General features: G+C 54.0%; 1 protein-coding gene across 1 annotated transcript; it reads left to right on the plus strand.

Annotated features, from left to right (window-relative positions):
* Positions 1 to 16,975: 16,975 nt before the first annotated feature.
* Positions 16,976 to 18,285, plus strand: LOC103651591 (DUF679 domain membrane protein 7). Its single transcript, XM_008677254.4, has one exon. The coding sequence runs from the start codon at positions 17,189 to 17,191 to the stop codon at positions 17,945 to 17,947; it is 759 nt and encodes a 252-aa protein (XP_008675476.1). The 5' UTR covers positions 16,976 to 17,188; the 3' UTR covers positions 17,948 to 18,285.
* The last annotated feature ends 675 nt before the right edge of the window (positions 18,286 to 18,960 follow it).

Raw genomic sequence — 18,960 nt, forward strand, 5'->3', positions numbered from 1 at the left:
GCACCCGCCTGAGAGGCGCGTCATCTGGCCTAGGACGTCCAGCACTGTATCGCCGACGATGCCAGGGCAAGGCTGCCCCCGGCTTCCAGTGGGGTCGGCCAGAACCTGGCTGCAGCAGCAATACTACTCCGAGCGATGCCGGAACCATCCACCGGCGAGGGGCGGCGTATCCAGGGAGAGCTCAAGAATCTCATGGAAGATGCCGCGGTCCGACGGGCCGAAAGCTCTGCCTCCCGAAGGCAGGGATACCCCCCGGAGCATCGCGCTGCGACTTCCCGATTCATGCGGGAAGCCTCGGTCCACACCGGGCGCACACGGAACACAGCTCTTGCGGCCCCGGGTCGCCTCGACAACGAGCACCACCACCGCGACCGTCGAGCCCACCTCGACGAGAAGGTGCGCCGAGGCTACCACCCCAGGCGTGGGGGACGCTACGACAGCGGGGAGGATCGGAGCCCCTCGCTCGAACCACCCGGTCTGCAAGCTTTCAGCCGGGGCATACGACGAGCGCCGTTCCCGACCCGGTTCCGAACCCTGACTACCATCACCAAGTACTCAGGGGAGACAAGGCCGGAACTGTGGCTCGCGGACTACCGGCTGGCCTGCCAGCTGGGTGGAACGAACGATGACAACCTCATCATCCGCAACCTTCCCCTGTTCCTCTCCAACGCCGCCCGAGCCTGGCTGGAGCATCAGCCTCCTGCGCAGATCTCCAACTGGGACGACCTGGTCAAAGTCTTCGCCGGCAACTTCCAGGGCACATACGTGTGCCCTGGGAACTCTTCGGATCTCCGAAGCTGTCGCCAGCAGCCGGGAGAATCCCTGCGGGACTACATCCGACGATTTTCGAAGCAGCGCACCGAGCCGCCCAACATCACCGACTCGGATGTCATCGGCGCGTTCCTCGCCGGCACCACTTGCCGCGACCTGGTGAGCAAGCTGGGTCGCAAGACTCCCACCAGGGCGAGCGAGCTGATGGACATCGCCACCAAGTTCGCCTCTGGTCAGGAGGCGGTCGAGGCCATCTTCCGAAAGGACAATCAGCCTCAGGGGCGCCAGCCGGAAGACGTCCCCGAGGCGTCCGCTCAGCGCGGCACGAGGAAGAAGGGCAAGAAGAAGTCGCAAGCAAAACGCGACGCCGCCGGCGCAGACCTTGTCGCCGTCGCCAAGCACAGGAACCCTCGGAAGCCTCCCAGAGGCGCCAACCTATTCGACAAGATGCTCAAGGAGTCGTGCCCCTATCATCAGGGTCCTGTCAAGCACACCCTTGAGTAGTGTGTCATGCTTCGGCGCTACTTCCACAAGGCCGGGCCCCCGGCGGAAGGTGGCAGAGTCCACAACAACGACAAGAAGGAGGATCACAAGGCAGAGGAGTTCCTCGAGGTCCACAACTGCTTCATGATCTACGGTGGGCAAGTGGCGAACGCCTCGGCTCGGCACCGCAAGCAAGAGCGCCGGGAGGTCTGCTCGGTGAAGGTGGCGGCGCCAGTCTACCTAGACTGGTCCGACAAGCCCATCACCTTCGACCAAGGCGACCATCCCGACCATGTGCCGAGCTCGGGAAAGTACCCGCTCGTTGTCGATCCCGTCATCGACAACGTCAGGCTTACCAAGGTCCTCATGGACGGAGGCAGCGGCCTCAACATCATCTACACCGAGACCCTCGGGCTCCTGCAGATCGATCTGTCCTCGATCCGGGCCGGCGCGACGCCCTTTCACGGGATCATCCCCGGGAAACGCGTCCAACCCCTTAGGCAACTCGATCTGCCCGTCTGCTTCGGGACTCCCTACAACTTCCGAAAGGAAACCCTCACGTTCGAGGTGGTCGGGTTCCGAGGAACCTACCACGCAGTGCTGGGGAGACCATGCTATGCCAAGTTCTTGGCCGTCCCCAACTACATCTACCTCAAGCTCAAGATGCCGGGCCCCAACGGGGTCATCACCGTCGGCTCCACCTCCACGTACCGACACGCGTACGAATGCGACGTGGAGTACGCCAAGGCCCTCGCCGAATCCGAGGCCCCCATCGCCGACCTAGAAAGCCTCTCCAAGGAGGCGCCAGATGCAAAGCGCCACGCCGGCAACTTCGAGCCAGCTGAGGCGGTTAAATCCGTCCCTCTCGACCTCAGCAACGACGCCTCCAAGCAAGTCCGGATCGGCTCCGAGCTCGACCCCAAATAGGAAGCAGTGCTCGTCGACTTTCTCCACGCAAACGCCGAGGTTTTTGTGTGGAGTCCCTCGGACATGCCTGGCATACCGAGGGATGTCGCCGAGCACTCGCTGGATATCCGAGCTGGAGCCCGACCCGTGAAGCAGCCTCTGCGCCGATTCGACGAAGAAAAGCGCAGAGCCATAGGCGAGGAGATCCACAAGCTGATGGTTGCAGGGTTCATCAAAGAGGTATTCCATCCCGAATGGCTAGCCAACCCTGTGCTTGTGAAAAAGAAAGGTGGGAAATGGCGGATGTGTGTAGACTACACTGGTCTAAACAAAGCATGTCCGAAGGTTCCCTACCCTCTGCCTCGCATCGATCAAATCGTGGATTCCACTGCTAGATGCGAAACCCTATCGTTCCTTGATGCCTACTCAGGATATCACCAAATCAGGATGAAAGAGTCCGACCAGCTCACGACTTCTTTCATCACACCTTTTGGCATGTACTGCTACATTACTATGCCATTCGGTTTGAGGAATGCGGGTGCGACATACCAAAGGTGCATGAACCACGTGTTCGGAGAGCACATTGGTCGAACGGTCGAGGCTTACGTCGATGACATCGTAGTCAAGACGAGGAAAGCCTCCGACCTCCTCTCCGACCTTGAAACGACATTCAAGTGTCTCAAGGCAAAAGGCGTAAAACTCAATCCCGAGAAGTGTGTCTTCGGAGTCCCCCGAGGCATGCTCCTGGGGTTCATCGTCTCCGAGCGGGGCATCGAGGCCAACCCGGAGAAAATCGTGGCCATCACCAACATGGGGCCCATCAAGGACTTGAAAGGAGTACAGAGGGTCATGGGATGCCTTGCGGCTCTGAGCCGTTTCATCTCGCGCCTCGGCGAAAGAGGCCTACCTCTGTACCGCCTCTTAAGGAAGACCGAGCGCTTCACTTGGACCCCCGAGGCCGAGGAAGCCCTCGGGAACCTAAAGGCGCTCCTTACAACCGCACCCATCTTGGTGCCCCCCCGCTGCCGGAGAAGGCCTCTTGATCTACGTCGCCGCTACCACTCAGGTGGTCAGCGCCGCGATCGTGGTCGAGAGACGAGAAGAGGGGCACGCATTGCCCGTCCAGAGGCCGGTCTACTTCATCAGTGAGGTACTGTCCGAGACCAAAATCCGCTACCCACAAATTCAGAAGCTACTGTACGCGGTAATTCTGATGCGGCGAAAGTTGCGACACTACTTCGAGTCTCATCCGGTGACTGTGGTGTCATCCTTCCCCCTAGGAGAGATCATCCAGTGCCGAGAGGCCTCGGGTAGGATTGCAAAGTGGGCAGTGGAGATCATGGGCGAGACAATCTCGTTCGCTCCTCGGAAGGCCATCAAGTCCCAAGTCTTGGCGGACTTTATGGCTGAATGGGTCGACACCCAGATTCCAGCAGCTCCGATCCAACCGGAACTCTGGACCATGTTTTTTGACGGGTCGCTGATGAAGACAGGAGCGGGCGCGGGCCTGCTCTTCATCTCGCCCCTCGGGAAGCACCTCCGCTACGTGCTGCACCTCCATTTCTCGGCGTCCAACAACGTGGCCAAGTACGAGGCTCTGGTTAACGAGTTGCGCATCGCCATTGAGTTAGGGGTCCGGCGCCTCGACGCTCGTGGCGACTCACAACTTGTCATCGACCAAGTCATGAAGAACTCCCATTGCCGCGACCCGAAGATGGAAGCCTACTGCGATGAGGTTCGGCGCCTAGAGGACAAGTTCTACGGGCTCGAGCTCAACCACATCGCTTGACGATACAACGAGACCGCGGACGAGCTGGCTAAGATAGCCTCGGGGCGGACAACGGTTCCTCCGGACGTCTTCTCCCAAGACCTACATCAACCCTCAGTCAAGACCGACGACACGCCCGAGCCCGAGAAGGTCTCGGCCCTGCCCGAGGCGCCCTCGGCTCAGCCCGAGGCACCCTCAGCCCCCAAGGGTGAGGCACTGCGCGTCGAGGAAGAGCGGAATGGGGTCCCGCCTAATCGAAACCGGCAGACCCCGTACCTGCAATATCTCCACCGAGGAGAGCTACCCCTCGACAGAACCGAAGCTCGGCGATTGGCGCGGCGCGCCAAGTCATTCGTCTTGCTGGGTGACGGAAAGGAGCTCTACCACCGCAGCCCCTCAGGCATCCTCCAACGATGCATATCCATCGCCGAAGGTCAGGAGCTATTGCAAGAAATACACTCGGGGGCTTGCGGCCACCACGCAGCACCCCGGGCCCTCGTTGGAAACGCCTTCCGACAGGGTTTCTACTGGCCAACCGTGGTGGTCGACGCCACTAGGATTGTACGCACCTGCCAAGGGTGTCAATTCTACGCAAGGCAGACGCACCTACCCGCTCAGGCCTTGCAAACAATACCCATCACCTGGTCGTTTGCTGTGTGGGGTCTGGACCTCGTCGGTCCTTTGCAGAAGGCACCCGGGGGCTACATGCACCTGCTGGTCGCTATCGACAAATTCTCCAAGTGGATTGAGGTCCGACCCCTAAACAGCATCAGGTCTGAACAGGCGGTGGCGTTCTTCACCAACATCATCCATCGCTTCGGGGTCCCGAACTCCATCATCACTGACAACGGCACCCAGTTCACTAGCAGAAAGTTCCTGGACTTCTGCGAGGACCACCACACCCGGGTGGACTGGGCCGCCGTAGCCCACCCCATGACGAATGGGCAGGTAGAACGTGCCAACGACATGATTCTGCAGGGACTCAAGCCAAGGATCTACAACGACCTCAACAAGTTCGGCAGGCGATGGATGAAGGAACTCCCCTCGGTGGTCTGGAGTCTAAGGACGACGCCAAGACGAGCCACGGGCTTCACGCCGTTCTTTCTAGTCTATGGGGCCGAGGCTATCTTGCCCACAGACTTAGAATACGGTTCCCCGAGGACGAGGGCGTACGACGACCGAAGCAGCCAGTCCAGCCGAGAAGACTCACTGGACCATCTGGAAGAGGCTCGGGACGTAGCCTTACTACACTCGGCGCGGTATCAACAGTCCCTGCGACGCTACCACGCCCGAGGGGTTCGGTCCCGAGACCTCCAGGTAGGCGACTTGGTGCTTTAGCTACGACAAGACGCCCGAGTGCGCCACAAGCTCACACCTCCCTGGGAAGGGTCGTTCATCATCGCCAAGATTTTGAAGCCCGGAACATACAAGCTGGCCAACAGTCAAGGCGAGGTCTACAACAACGCTTGGAACATCCGACAGCTACGTCGCTTCTACCCTTAAGATGTTTTCAAGTCGTTCATATAACTCGTTTACATACACAAATAAAGTCTAACCATCAAGGAAGGGTCAGCCTTGCCTTGGCAAAGCCCGACCCTCCCTCGGGGGCTAGAAGGGGGGTACCTCTCTGCGTCAAAATTCTCCTCGAAAAAAGTCTTCCACCAAAACGACTTTCGTGTTTCCCGGCTATATCAGTAACAGAACCCCGAGAAACGAATAAGAGTGCATGTAAGTGGCAAGGCCGACCAAGCCGAGGGATTCCTATGCCTCCGGGATACGGATACCTCACTCGTTACCTACCGCAAAAAATAACTCTTACTTGGGTAAGCAATCCTGCTACTGACGAACGAGTCCAGATACGCGAAACAGGAGGAAAAGAGACACAACTTTATATCCCGACGACAAAGTGTTTAGGCCTCGGCGGCCATGAAAGACACATACATATTCAAAATAAACTGCTCCGGCAGAATCAGGCATCGCCCGGGGGAGGAGCTGCGCCCTCGGCAAGATCCGCCCCGGCCTCGGACGGCGGCGCAGGCGGAAGGATTTCCACCTCGAAGGTGGTCGCCAGCACCGCGCTTGGGCCCACGGCGGCCGCGTCAAGCCTCTGAACTTCGGCCAGGGCAGCTTCAACTTCGTCGGGAAGGCAGTACCCCTCGCTGACCCGCTCCAGATCCACATCGTAGTGGGAAGCGAGCACGGCGAAGGCCCGCCTAACGCCTTGATGCAGCGCCTCGCGGAGTCTGCCGCGCGGGTGGTCACCCAAGGCCTGCAGGCGACTCTGAGGGGAGCTTCCCGAGGGGACATCGTCATGACCAAAGACCTGGCAGAAGGCCGAGATAGCCTCGGACGTGGCCACGTGGTCGGCCTCCCTCTGCTCAGCCGCCTGGGCAAGTGCCTTGGCGGACTCGTTGAGGGCAGACTCGAACTCTGCAAACAGCCAAAGCGGAAGTCTTCAAACACGAGTTGAAGAGTGAAGCTGAATCAAAATCACAAAACAACCAAGACATACCTTCAGCCCAGGCACGCTGCTCCGAGGCTGCGGCTTGGGCGGACTGAGCAGACCCGACGGCCACGACCAGGTCCGCCGCAAGGGCTCCGGCCCGAGTAGACGCCTCAGCTAGCTCGCCTCCAAGGGCCTCAGCCCTGCCTTCAGCCTCGGCGGCCTGGCCCCGAGATTGGTCCCACTCACCGATGACCCGGTCAAGCTCCAACTGCCGCCGCTGCGCTTCTGCGCGTGCCGCCGCTGCCTCTGCCCCTAGCTCGTCACAGAGCAACCGAAGGTCCGCCGCCTCGGCGCTCCGTTGGGAGAGGCGCTCTGTAGCCTCGGCAAGCGCGGTCCTCAGGAACCGCATCGAACCCCAGACGTCGACCTCGCGGTGGATGAACGACGACTTGGTGGTGCTCAGTTCCGTCAGATCCTGAGGAAGGGAAGCGAGGCGTCACAAAGAATGCCTTGATCACATCAAAGGTATGCCTGAAATCCTTACCTGGAGGATCCTGGGAACGTCCCTGGAAAGGACCTCCAGGGTCGACCGAAGCGACCCCATCGTTGCCTCGGCACACTCACGAAGCTCGTCCCAAGACTGCTCCTCCCGCTCATCGTCAAGAACGAAGAGGGGTTTCGAAGCGCCGCGGGTCCAGAACCGGAGCGCCTGCCCACGCCGCTCATTGGGATCACGCCGTGCGAGGACAAGGTCGCCGCTCCCTAGGACGGGCCGTGGTTCTGTGTCCCCCTCCTCCAAGGCATCGGCACCCCCTGCAGTCGGCGCATCGGGTACCTCCTCGGCTAAGGGGGCAGGCTTCTGATCGCCGGCCTCGAGTAGCGGCACCTCGACCATCTCAGAATCGGTGGCGATGGGTGGCTCCACAGCCAGAACGACAACGACCTCGGCAGAAGCCGGTGCCGGCGTCGGCAACACGTCGGGTGGGCTCAAAGCCGCGGCCACGTCAGCAGTCTCCCTCGGTACGGCGGCCGCCTCGACGGAGGGGTCAGCCTCGGGAGCTCGTCCCACGACAACTTGTGCCGCCTGAGCCCCCTGCTTCGGGGCATCTTGTGTAGAGGCCAGCCGGCCGGCGAGGCCCGGTGAGGCACCGACTGCAGAATCCGGCGCCGTCTTAAGGACCTTCCGGGGAGCCAGACCGGTCGAACCGTGCCTCCGTTTGCTGGGAAGAAAGGTAAGAGCAGGATCAAGACACACGAAGAAGGGGCCGGGATAGAGGTATCCTCAGATACTTACCCACTCTGGGCCACGATCAATCGTGCCTGTGGGGAGGCCCCTCGAGCCTCGGTCCCCACGGGCACCACCAAGGTTTGCCCCGCTGCCGGCTTCGACACCATCCCTGCCTCGGGCGCCCGGGGCGCCGAAGGGACGGTCCGCCCAGGCGCAGACACGGCGACCTGAGGATCAGCCTCCTGTGCTGCCGGCACGGGCAACGGCTCTTCAGGGACAGGCGGGTCGGCCTGACTCCCCGGGGTCACCTCAACCACCTCGGCCAAGGGGTCAAGTACCCCATCGGCCTGCCCCTGTTCTTCGGACCGGGACCCTGATACCCTGGCCCTAGATACTGACGGTGCGAGCCCACTCGGGGGCTGGCTCGACGACCCCTGGCCCACCCGCAGATCTGGGCTGAGGCCGAGGTGGGCCGCCATGTCGTCGTCTTCGTCGTCATCGTCGTCGTCGTCGTCGTCAGGCGTCTCCGGCGACGGCTCCCTCGGGAGCCCGTCCCTCTCCTGCTGCCGGCGACGCCTCTCAAAGGTGTCCCGAGCCCACATCTGCTTGTGGGCCCGAGCCTTTTCCGCGTCCTTCTTCTCCTTCTTCTTCTCCGCAGCGACCCTCCGCGCGGCTAGGTCCACCGCGTCCTCCGGGACCGGTGGCAGAGAAGGTTTGTGAAACCCCAACTCCTGGAGACGGACGGAAATCTTGGCTGTGAGAACCAAGGGCAATCTGATACAAGAAGGAAGAAGGAGCGGACACTCACCAGGGACATACACCCGCGCTCGAGACGCATCAGGAGCTGGGTAAGGGCGCCGACGTCTAGCCTCCCTACCGTGCCAGCTACCCACCTGTGGAGGTCATCGGCGGGGAGGGGGACCGAGCACATCTGCGAACCCTCCAAGTCGACCCCCGGCGTCATCTCCGAAAGCAGCAGCCGCCGCTCCGTCAAAGGGAGCACCCTCCGGCGGTGGATGGCGGCGACCACCCCCGCGGCGGTAAGCCCTCCGTCTCGCATCACCTGCAAGGCCTCAAGAAGGGGCTGGAGATTCTTCTGTCTATCGCGCGGGGCCCCATAGTGCCAGTTGCTGCAGGCGGCGGTCACCACTCGTTGAGAAAACGACGTGAGCCTCCCATCGTCGTTCCAAAGGTAAAACCACCGAAGCTGCCACCCCTTGTTCGAAGACACAAGGATGGCAGGGATGTACTGCTGCGCACACGCCTGCCTCAACTGGAGGATGCAGCCACCGGCCCGCACCGCCATGCAGACTCTCTTCTCCCCCGTCGTCAAGGCAAAAGGCTCTGCGGAGAAGAGATGGGTCCACAGATCCTAGTGGGGGTCAATCTCCAAAAATCCTTCGCAAACCGCCACGAAGATGGCTGCTTGCGCGATAGAGTTGGGGTTGAGATTGTGCAACTCCACCCCGTAGAAATGCAGAATCGCCCGCATGAAACGACTTGCTGGCACTCCGAACCCCCGCTCATGGAAAGAAACGAAACTCAGCACATACCCCGACGGCGGGGACGGGGCGGCTCCGCTCGAAGGAGCCATCCACTCCGGCTGCGGGTCACCGGAGAGGGGACGAAGCAAGCCATCGGCAACAAGGGCCTCCAGATCGTCCACCGTGACGGTGGAGAAAGGCCACGGGTTGCGCGGCGGAACGACGGTTACCCGGTCGGCCATCACCAAGCGAAGAAGGTGGCGGCGGAGCGGACAAGGTGCGCGGTTTTCTTTCTCTGGCTATTCCCTCAGGTTGCGGAAACCTAAGCGGGAGGCGAGCAGCAGAGTAAAGAACCACCACTAGTCCCTCTTCCGAATATATAAAGGCCCGAGCGAGACCCGTTCAACACTTCGCCCGAACCCGCCGCGAAATTCAAAACTCGAAGGCGAAACGCCCGTTCCTCGAACGGCTCGCGCAACGGCTGCCCCGTGAACCACTCGTCCCGTCGCATTAACTCTGTGGCAGGGCAGGCGACACCTTTGGCAAGCGAAGCGAGCGACGCTTCACCTCCGCCATGATGACCGCGTCAAAAAAGGTGCGCCACGTCGTTCAATTTCGTATCCTTTTCCTCTTCCCCTTTCTCTCTCTTGCAACAGGGACCGGGAAAGGGGATACTTCGAAAGGGATCCTTCTCCACGAAGGAAGCGGGCCCCAAGCCCTCCTACTGATCAGAGGTTCGAAGGCTAGCCCCTCGGAAGGGTTCGACAGCCGCCTCAGAGCACTCGGGCTCCGCGCCCACTACTGGTCAGAGGCTCGAAGGCTGGCCCCTCGAAAGGGTTTGACAGCCGCCTCAGGCCACTCGGGCTCCGCGCCTACTACTGATCAGGGGTTCGAAGGCTGGCCCCCCGAACGGTTCGACAGCCGCCTTAGAGCACGCAGAGCGAGGGATGACTCTGGGTACGTCCGATACATGGCCGAGGCTCGGGCTACGCTCCCGAGGTACCCTAGGACATTTCCGAGACCAGCAGGAGCGATTCTGTAACGGAATCCCATCAGAGGGAGGCATCGAGCCCTCGAACCCAATCAAACGTGACCGGGTCCGGCAAATCACCTGCAGGTACTTTTGGAGCGCGCCTCTGGGCCACTAGCCGACCCTTATCGAACGGGGCACAGGCGTCCACTCGGATCCCCCGTTAGCAACTCACTGGAGACACCATGTTCGGTGCCCTCCGAGGGCAACATGGCGCTTTCCCCCCTCCTCCTTGCGAAAAGGCGACGAAGGGGCGTATGATAAAGGCCGAGTCAGTCCTTGACCGTCCTCTCGCTTTGTGCGGAGGCTCGGGGGCTGCTCTCACAAACCCGGCTCCGGCCAAACCGTTGGCAGCGTCAACATACCAGCCCGAGAACTCGGAACCTGACTATGCACCCGGGCAACGACCAGTTCGCATGAGGGAACAACCAGACCGGCCGAGGCATCACGAAAAGCGCTAAGACCTCGGAGGAGTCAAACCACTCCTCCGAGGCCTTGGGGGCTACACCCGGCGGGTGCGCTCGCGCGCACCCACCGGAACGAAATACAACCGAGAGAGGTCGGTCCCCTTGTAAAAAAGTGCGACAAAAGCCTCCAAGCGAGTACCAACACTCCCTTCGAGGCTCGAGGGCTACTGTCGGGGACCATAATTAGGGGTACCCCCAAGACTCCTAATCTCAGCTAGTAACCCCCATCAGCACAAAGCTGCAAAGGCCTGATGGGCGCAATTCAGGTCAAGGCTCCGTCCACTCAAGGGACACGATCTCACCTCGCCCGAGCCCAGCCTCGGGCAAAGACAGCCGACCCAGGAGGATTCACGTCTCGCCCGAGGGTCCCCTCAAGCGACGGGCACACCTTCGACTCGCCCGAGGCCCAGCTCGGGCAGGCTTCGCGAAGAAGCAACCTTGGCCAGATCACCTCGCCAGCCGACCAGATCACAGGAGCATTCAATGCAAGGATCGCCTGACACCTTATCCTGACGCGCGCTCCTCAGTCGACAAGGTCGAAGTGACCGCAGTCACTTCGCCCCTCCACTGACTGACCTGACAGGAAAACAGCGCTGCCTGCCCTGCTCTGACTGCTGTGCCACCCGCCAGGGTGAGACTGACTGCAGCCAAGTCCAGCCTTGGGCGCCATAGGAAGCTCCGCCACGCCCGACCCCAGGGCTCAGACTCAACCTCGACACCGGAAGACGGTCTCTGCCTCGCCCGACCCCAGGGCTCGGACTCCACCTCGACCTCGGAAGACGGTCTCCGCCTCGCCCGACCCCAGGGCTCGGACTCCACCTCGACCTCGGAAGACGGTCTCCGCCTCACCCGACCCCAGGGCTCAGACTCCATCTTGACCTCGGAAGACGGTCTCTGCCTCGCCCGACCCTAGGGCTCGGACTCAACCTCGACCTCGGACGACGGACTCCGCCTTGCCCGACCCCAGGGCTCGGACTCAGCCTCGACCTCGGACGACGGTCTCTGCCTCGCCCGACCCTAGGGCTCGGACTCAGCCTCGACCTCGGAGGAATCACCGCCTCGCCCGACCTTGGGCTCGGACCGACCACGCTACAGGGGGGCCCATCATTACCCTACCCCTAGCTAGCTCAGGCTACGGGGAACAAGACCGGCGTCCCATCTGGCTCGCCCCGGTAAACAAGTAATGATGGCACCCCGCGTGCTCCATGATGACGGCAGTTCTTAGCCCCTTACAGAAGCAAGGAGGCGTCAGCAAGGATCCGACAGCACCCGACAGCTGTGCTTCCACAGGGCTCAAGCGCTCCTCCTACGACCACGACATCACATGAACAGGGCAGCAACACCTCTCCAACAGCCACGTCGGCATGTACATAGGACTCTGGCTCCTCCCTGCTAGACACGTTAGCACATTGCTACGCTCCCTGTTGTACACCTGGACCCTCTCCTTACATCTATAAAAGGAAGGTCCAGGGCCCTCATACGAGAAGGTGGCCGCGCGGGAGGACGAGCTGACGCACAGGCTCTCTCTCTCTCCCTCACGAACGCTTGTAACCCCCTAGTGCAAGCGCATCCGCCCTGGGCGCAGGACAACACGAGGCCGCGATTCCCCTTATTGTTTCCCCCTTGTGTTCCGTCTCGCGCCGACCCATCTGGGCTGGGACACGCAGCGACAATTTACTCGTCGGTCCAGGGACCCCCCGGGGTCAAAACGCCGACAATACATCTCTCAGAATTGTAAATACTTATAGTCACTAAATTGACTCGGGATAGTCCTTTGACAAGTTTGGTATACACTGTAAGCTAAATGGTAAAGGTCGGTTCTAAATGGACACATACCTGGGGTTTATGTAGCCGAACTACACTGAATTCCACCCTTTGGCATGCTTACCATTATCTACCTCCGATCTACAAGAAGTGAGAAGAGTAGACAAATAACTATGAAATCCCACATCACTAGAGAGCTTGAAGCTAAATTAGACATTAACATGTCCTTGGTCCTCGGAGTCAGAAGAGTCATATGTCTTGACCACTAGACTACTAGTGATGATAATTTGTGATAGAAATATGAAGATCTTGTAGAGACCTGTTGTATCCTCTCTACTCCAGACGATTTCTTCATATGAGAGCAGTACTATCTGTTGTTGAAGACGGATCCTAGGCGGATATCAGTCTTGTTTTGTTCTTGCCAAGCAGTTATCATCATTTGTTTCATGAAAAGCTAGTTATATGGTGATTTTCCCAGATAAAATGAATTCTTGGCCTTATCTGCTCTATTCCAAAGCTTCTCTTTTTGCTGAACAATGAAGAGATCGAAATAATGCTATATAGAACAATTTGGTATATAATATAAGAAGTAATGTTTGCCCTGCTGGCAACACCACAAATTAATAACTAATGTTAGAAATTCTCTCTCAAAATTATAATACCTAAAAATGTTGCATAAATCGATACCCAATTTCAGAATGGTATGAGTAACTGGGTAAACCATGGGCAATAATAAAACGAGCTGGACTATACATCTCTGCATATAAAAGTCTCTGCTTGACAGCATTGGCATGATGTCGTGCACTTTACTACCAATATAAACACACATTTTTCCTATGTGCCTCAAAGCACAATGCAATCAGTGAATGTCCTTGTGAGCACTAGACCCTGATGGTCATTTTACTTGTTGATCTGAAGTCAACTAATAACTCCAAATGATGAATGGTATGCATGAGCCCCTAAAGGACCCTTATGGATAAAATATTGTTGCGCATATCAGTCTAAATCTTAATGATTGACTATGCATTTGGTAGTAATAACAATAATTTTGCAGAATTGTAACCATGAAGCAACTTGTTGTTGCGTGTCTCGCTGGATGTTGAGACTAACCCTTCATGTTGAAGGACAACTATGTAGTATTCATGCCACTACATTAATCTAAGTCCAAAGCTCACTGCATAAAACCCCTATCTGTAATGTGCGTAAGATTTCCCAAATAAATCACCACAATAGCATACATTGCCCACAACTGGATGATTGTGGTTGGGGATTTTATTTGTATGCTTTTAGAACATCTCGGCATTAGGGGGAGGAATGCCCATATAGTGTAATGCCTCAATATTCTATTAAACGCACAAAAGCCAAACTGAACATGTCGTTCAGTATGTACTCCTGTGTATATGGAGTTTGTCAGAAATCGTTGAGGAGTAACCATATTGGTCTGAATGCTTCTACCTGATGTAGATGTGGATATACCCGGGATTAATATCATATCCACAATTGACTTATTGGTATTTGATCTATTCTCGGGGACGCCTGCGAATATGATCCATCAGCCTTAGTCAAAGCATATGTTCTGATTGCAGATTCACGTGGTCTGTGATAACTCTCCTCCGATTAATTCACCCTGATGGTGATTTGCCTCATGAAGAGGTTCATCTTGATGATGAAATTCCTAGCAATGCGCGCAATATCATTGTGCTAGGAATACAGAACAATGAATCTTTCGTTTTGGGAAATAACAGAGATCATTATAAATATGCAACATATAAATATCGTACCGAATAATACATTCCTGACGAATGAACACTCTCCTATGTAGAGAGAATATCTCTTAGATGAGATTATAGTTCCTTGATGGAACTTTTCCAGAAGAAATAAAGTCAGTGTTAAACACCAAAGTTTGATAATCCCTATAAAGGGATAAAGACCCATATAAACCCGAAAAGGAATAAGATGAGGTACCAAAGGACTTGAAGTTCACCGAATAAGCACATGTGCATTCCATGAGTTTTACTCATGGTAATTTCCACTAGATGTGGAATTACGGTGTCCTCTAATGCCACGATGGCAGAAACCTATAAGGTTTAGGTGTTACTGGCAAAATATCCCCATTGTGCCAGAATGACAGACTAGAACGATATATCTGATCAATGAAAAATCCCTGATGGATTACGATCTTTGATGGACTTTTGTTACACCATCATAGATGTTGCAAATGATCATATTTAGAATATGTACTATTGCAACTATATTATCCCCTAAGTCCTATTGAAGGACATGTTATTTGCTTTGCACAACTATGTATAAAATTGTGGTGTAAGATAGAAAATGATAGCACCCCAACCTCATCCATCCTCGTTATTTCTGATGAACAATGAGACATATATCTTGAAGAATATGCTTGAGTTATGAGGGATAACGACTTTGACAGATGTCATCGTCAGGGGGAGCGAATGCTTATATTGATCACAATCGTGAGACAATAAATGTCATATTCTATGCCCTAAAGGCGTGAGCTTGATGATCAATATGTGAACCTTTATGAAACTTTCTATCAAATATATAGATCTAGTCGATCGAACACCATCAGTCAAAGTGGTTTATTTATATTGATACGTGCACTTACCTCGTATATCCTAGAAGTGAGTAGAGGTAAAGTTCCTGAAATAGTCCTTGCAAGGATTTGCAATCCGTTTGCTAAATCTTTATGTGCATATACTTCTAGAAGAAGATGTTTTGCCTTATTGATATGGTTTTGCAAGGATTAGGGGGAGCACATTTCTAAAGTTAGCCCTTGTAGAAGATTCGATAGAATCTAGATCCCAAAGGATCGAAATCTGTCCCGATGATAGTCGTTGTACTCTTTTTCCCTTGGTGAGTTTTCTTGAAGTTTCTCACATGAGGTTTTTAACGAGGCAACAAAGTGCAAATGAATTTTATATCACCATGCACTCTTTCTCCACATTTTCCCACTGGGTTTTTAGGAGTTTTAACGAGGCATGTGTTGATCGCGGTATTCGCCCAAGGGGAGTGTTAAGTAACCCTAGTTAGGGTTATGTGGGCAAATACCTGCTTTGCCCCTGAGGGGTCTCACATCTCTATATAAGGAACCTGTACACCACCTCATAATACAGAGAAGAGAAAGAGGCCAAAGGCCCAACCCTACATCGTGTCTCGTGTGTTTCCTCTGTCGTGCTTCTGGGAAGGGATACGGGTCTTCCACGACTTCTCGCGCCTAATCTGCTGACGGGAGGGAATGGTGCGGATCTGGTGATCCGTGGTAACGTAGTTCTCAACACTTATCAGCATCTTCACTCAAATACAGCCTGTTTGATTTTCGGCTAACTGTGCTATACTTTGTCTAAAGCTAGTCATCCGAATTAAAGAAAAAAGTTAACTAAAGTATAATAAGTTAGACAACGAACCAAACAAGCCTTTAGTCTCAAAACTTAGTTTCTGTACCTTATTTTCTCTCTAAATTTTGTTTAAAACTAGTTCCCATCATCAACGCCCACCACATTTCGATTCAACCAACACCTACACATCCATAATCTATATAGTCGAGTAGTGGCACAAGTCCACGACTTTAACTCACAAACAATCTTTGTAACACCACTTAGATTATCTCCAGCAGTTTATCCATCCTCATACCCATATTCAAACTCCACTCTGTGAACAATTCACACTTAATTTTTTGTAGGGATTTATTGTAATATTTAGATTGGGCGCCAGGACTCATAAATCATAAGCCGATTTGTCTCCAACTGTTATGTAAAAAGGTTCCTAAATCTTAGTCTAAGGAGTTATTAAAAAAACACGTCTCCAATATTACCATAAACGATGTTGCTAAATTTAAGAAATTGCTATTTTATCCTTTCTTGCTCCCCATATTTAGTAACCAAAGAGGGACTCCTCAAAGCACTTTTTCATGCGAAATTAGTGTTCTTTGCTTTATGATTTTATTCTCTTTTATTTTTATTAATAAACTACGAGCTACTATGTGGAAAAGAATTTTACTACATGATAGACTTTTTATTTCTGCAGAATCAATTAATCATAGAGATTTGTGTCTGTTTTATACACAGATTTTTCTGTATGCAGATTTTAGAACCATTGCAAGAACAATAATATCATGTTTCATGGGAAGAGCATAAAACTTTATAGAACATGAGAGGGACAGGAGTTTCTAGATGATATAATTTAAAATATTTGGTATCTAAAAATATAGAACTACCGGAGAATACATAGTTTTTTTACTCCCTACTATAATTTAGTAACTCTTAGCATCTAATTTTAGGGAGTTTTTTTTTTACAAAACTACAGATGCTGACTACTCGTTTGCTTAAGGGGTCACGCATGCCGCATTTATATTTTCTGGTACACATTAAAATACCATTGATTAACAATGTATATAGGTACGGTGCAGTGATATTGGAATTTCTTGTATATAACAGCAACTTTATTTTTGAAGTGTTGAGTGTTGACTCAACAATGATTTTTCAATTGTTATGTTCCGCAGAATATGCTTCATATACCGAGAACGCGTCGTTGTCTTTCAAAAAAAAAAAACAATGTTGAATCAAATGAAGATATAATGGAAGAAATGTATTGTACCCATTCAACTTCTTCGAAGCTTGGTCGTTTAAGCAAGCTACAGCTTGATGGACAAAGTCAGCACTTCCCTAATTTTATTTATCATGAACCTTGACTCTTTGAGTATGAGTGGTGCTAACTTATCACACAGCCTCATCAAGAACTGATCGTGACGTGACAAAAATCTATCAATCGACACCCCTCCTCGCTCGCCAGTTAGCTACCGGTTTCTCTCTCGCGCGAGGATGGCCGTCGCGGAGACGTCGAGCGGCGGCGGCGGCGAAGTCCACATATCGATCCCGCCCATGGCGGCCACCACCACCCCAGACGGGATACGCGAGAGCTCGGCAGCACCGAGCCCCTTACGTAGCCGCGGTAGCACCCCGCCGCGGCAGCTCAAGGCGGCCCCAGCGCCTGCGGTAGCTGACACGCCGGCGACGGCCATAGACAAGACGCTGGCGAGCGTCGCCAATCTCGCGAAGCTACTGCCGACTGGCACCGCGCTGGCGTTCCAGTCGCTGTCCCCTTCTTTCACCAACCGGGGCGCGTGTCTCCCCTCCAACCGGTACCTCACGGCCGCACTGCTCTACCTCTGCCTCGTCTCGTGCGTCTTCTTCTCCTTCACCGACAGCTTCGTCGGCACCGACGGCAAGCTCTACTACGGCCTTGCCACGGTCAAGGGCTTCCTCGTGTTCAACTACACCGGCGACGAAGACGACGAGGGCGATGCCGAGCGAAGGAGGCAGGTCTTCAAGGACCTCCGCAGGCTGAGGATACGGTGGGTGGACTACGTGCACGCGGGATTCTCTGCCGTGGTGTTCCTGACGGTGGCGTTCGGCACCGCCGCCGTGCAGAGCTGCTTCTTCCCCAACGCCGGGGAGAACGTGAACCAAATGCTCATCAATCTGCCTCTCGGCGCCGGGTTCTTCTCCACCATGGTGTTCCTTGTTTTCCCGACGACACGGAAGGGAATCGATTACACCGGGCATTTCACCAATGTTTAGCCTCGCAGTCGCAGGAAGCGTCGTTGACGCGTTGTGTGTGGTCGTCGCTGAACCTTAGCTTTCTTTCTCCCCGTTTGACATCGACTCCGTTGTGTCAAGTTTAGAGAGTTTGTATTAGAAATATGCCATTCAGTTTTGGCCCTTTGTCTGGGCTCCAGCTTCCATTGCAATGGCGTTAAGTTTTGTACTTTTAAATTGCAATGGCGTTAAGTTTTGGCCCTTTGTCTGCTCCAGCTTCCTTCGCTGAACCTTAGCTTTCTTGCTGGGCCTTCGGCTTTTCCCTTGTAAACAGCATCCTTCAATCTCATTTGAATATATTCTAAAAGTGGCGGCTGGTATTTGTAAGTTTATAGATAAATCCATAAACATATGGATACCCAAGTAGCTTTGGCTCCAAAGTATTATCAGGCCTGTCTAGAAGAGCTTTATTTTAAGAATTTTAAGACTATCTTAATTTCTTTCCAAACAGGTCCAGCTCCACGAGCTCTAGCTTAAAAAAACTAAAACTAGAGACCAGTTTTTTTGAATTTTTCGAAGCTCCTCAAAGAGTGTTTCAGAATAACTTCTCATAAAGTTGCACAAAAATTACCCACCATGTAATTGGTTACATGACCTACCGATTCATGTCTCGTTCTCCACCCACTAATCATCAGAGGTAATTAATAAGGAAACTCACATAAATTAATTGTATTACAAAAGCTGGAGTCTATGTGCAAACCAAACACTCTTGAAACCGCCTTACCAATCTATTGAAGTTGTTTCATGGTGAAGCTAAAAAAGCAATGCTATAATTTTTGAAGTGAAGTCCTCCCAAATAGAGCCTTAGATTATCAAATTCACAAGACAAGTGAGTATTTTATCAAAGGCACATATCCATCAAAGGACAAAAATATAGAAAATGGGCAAAGATAGAGAAGACAACTAAGAGTTATGCACTAATTTTTCATAAAAGCAACCACATATGTGTGATTGTATTTTTAACATACACAGATAAATCCACAAGTATACACATA

This window comes from Zea mays, chromosome 3 (genome assembly GCF_902167145.1).
Source record: "Zea mays cultivar B73 chromosome 3, Zm-B73-REFERENCE-NAM-5.0, whole genome shotgun sequence".
Taxonomy (NCBI): Eukaryota; Viridiplantae; Streptophyta; class Magnoliopsida; order Poales; family Poaceae; genus Zea; species Zea mays.

Bases quoted from the DNA above. Each gene is read 5' to 3' on its own strand.
- LOC103651591 (XM_008677254.4), top strand. From the start codon at position 17,189: ATGGCCGTCGCGGAGACGTCGAGCGGCGGCGGCGGCGAAGTCCACATA.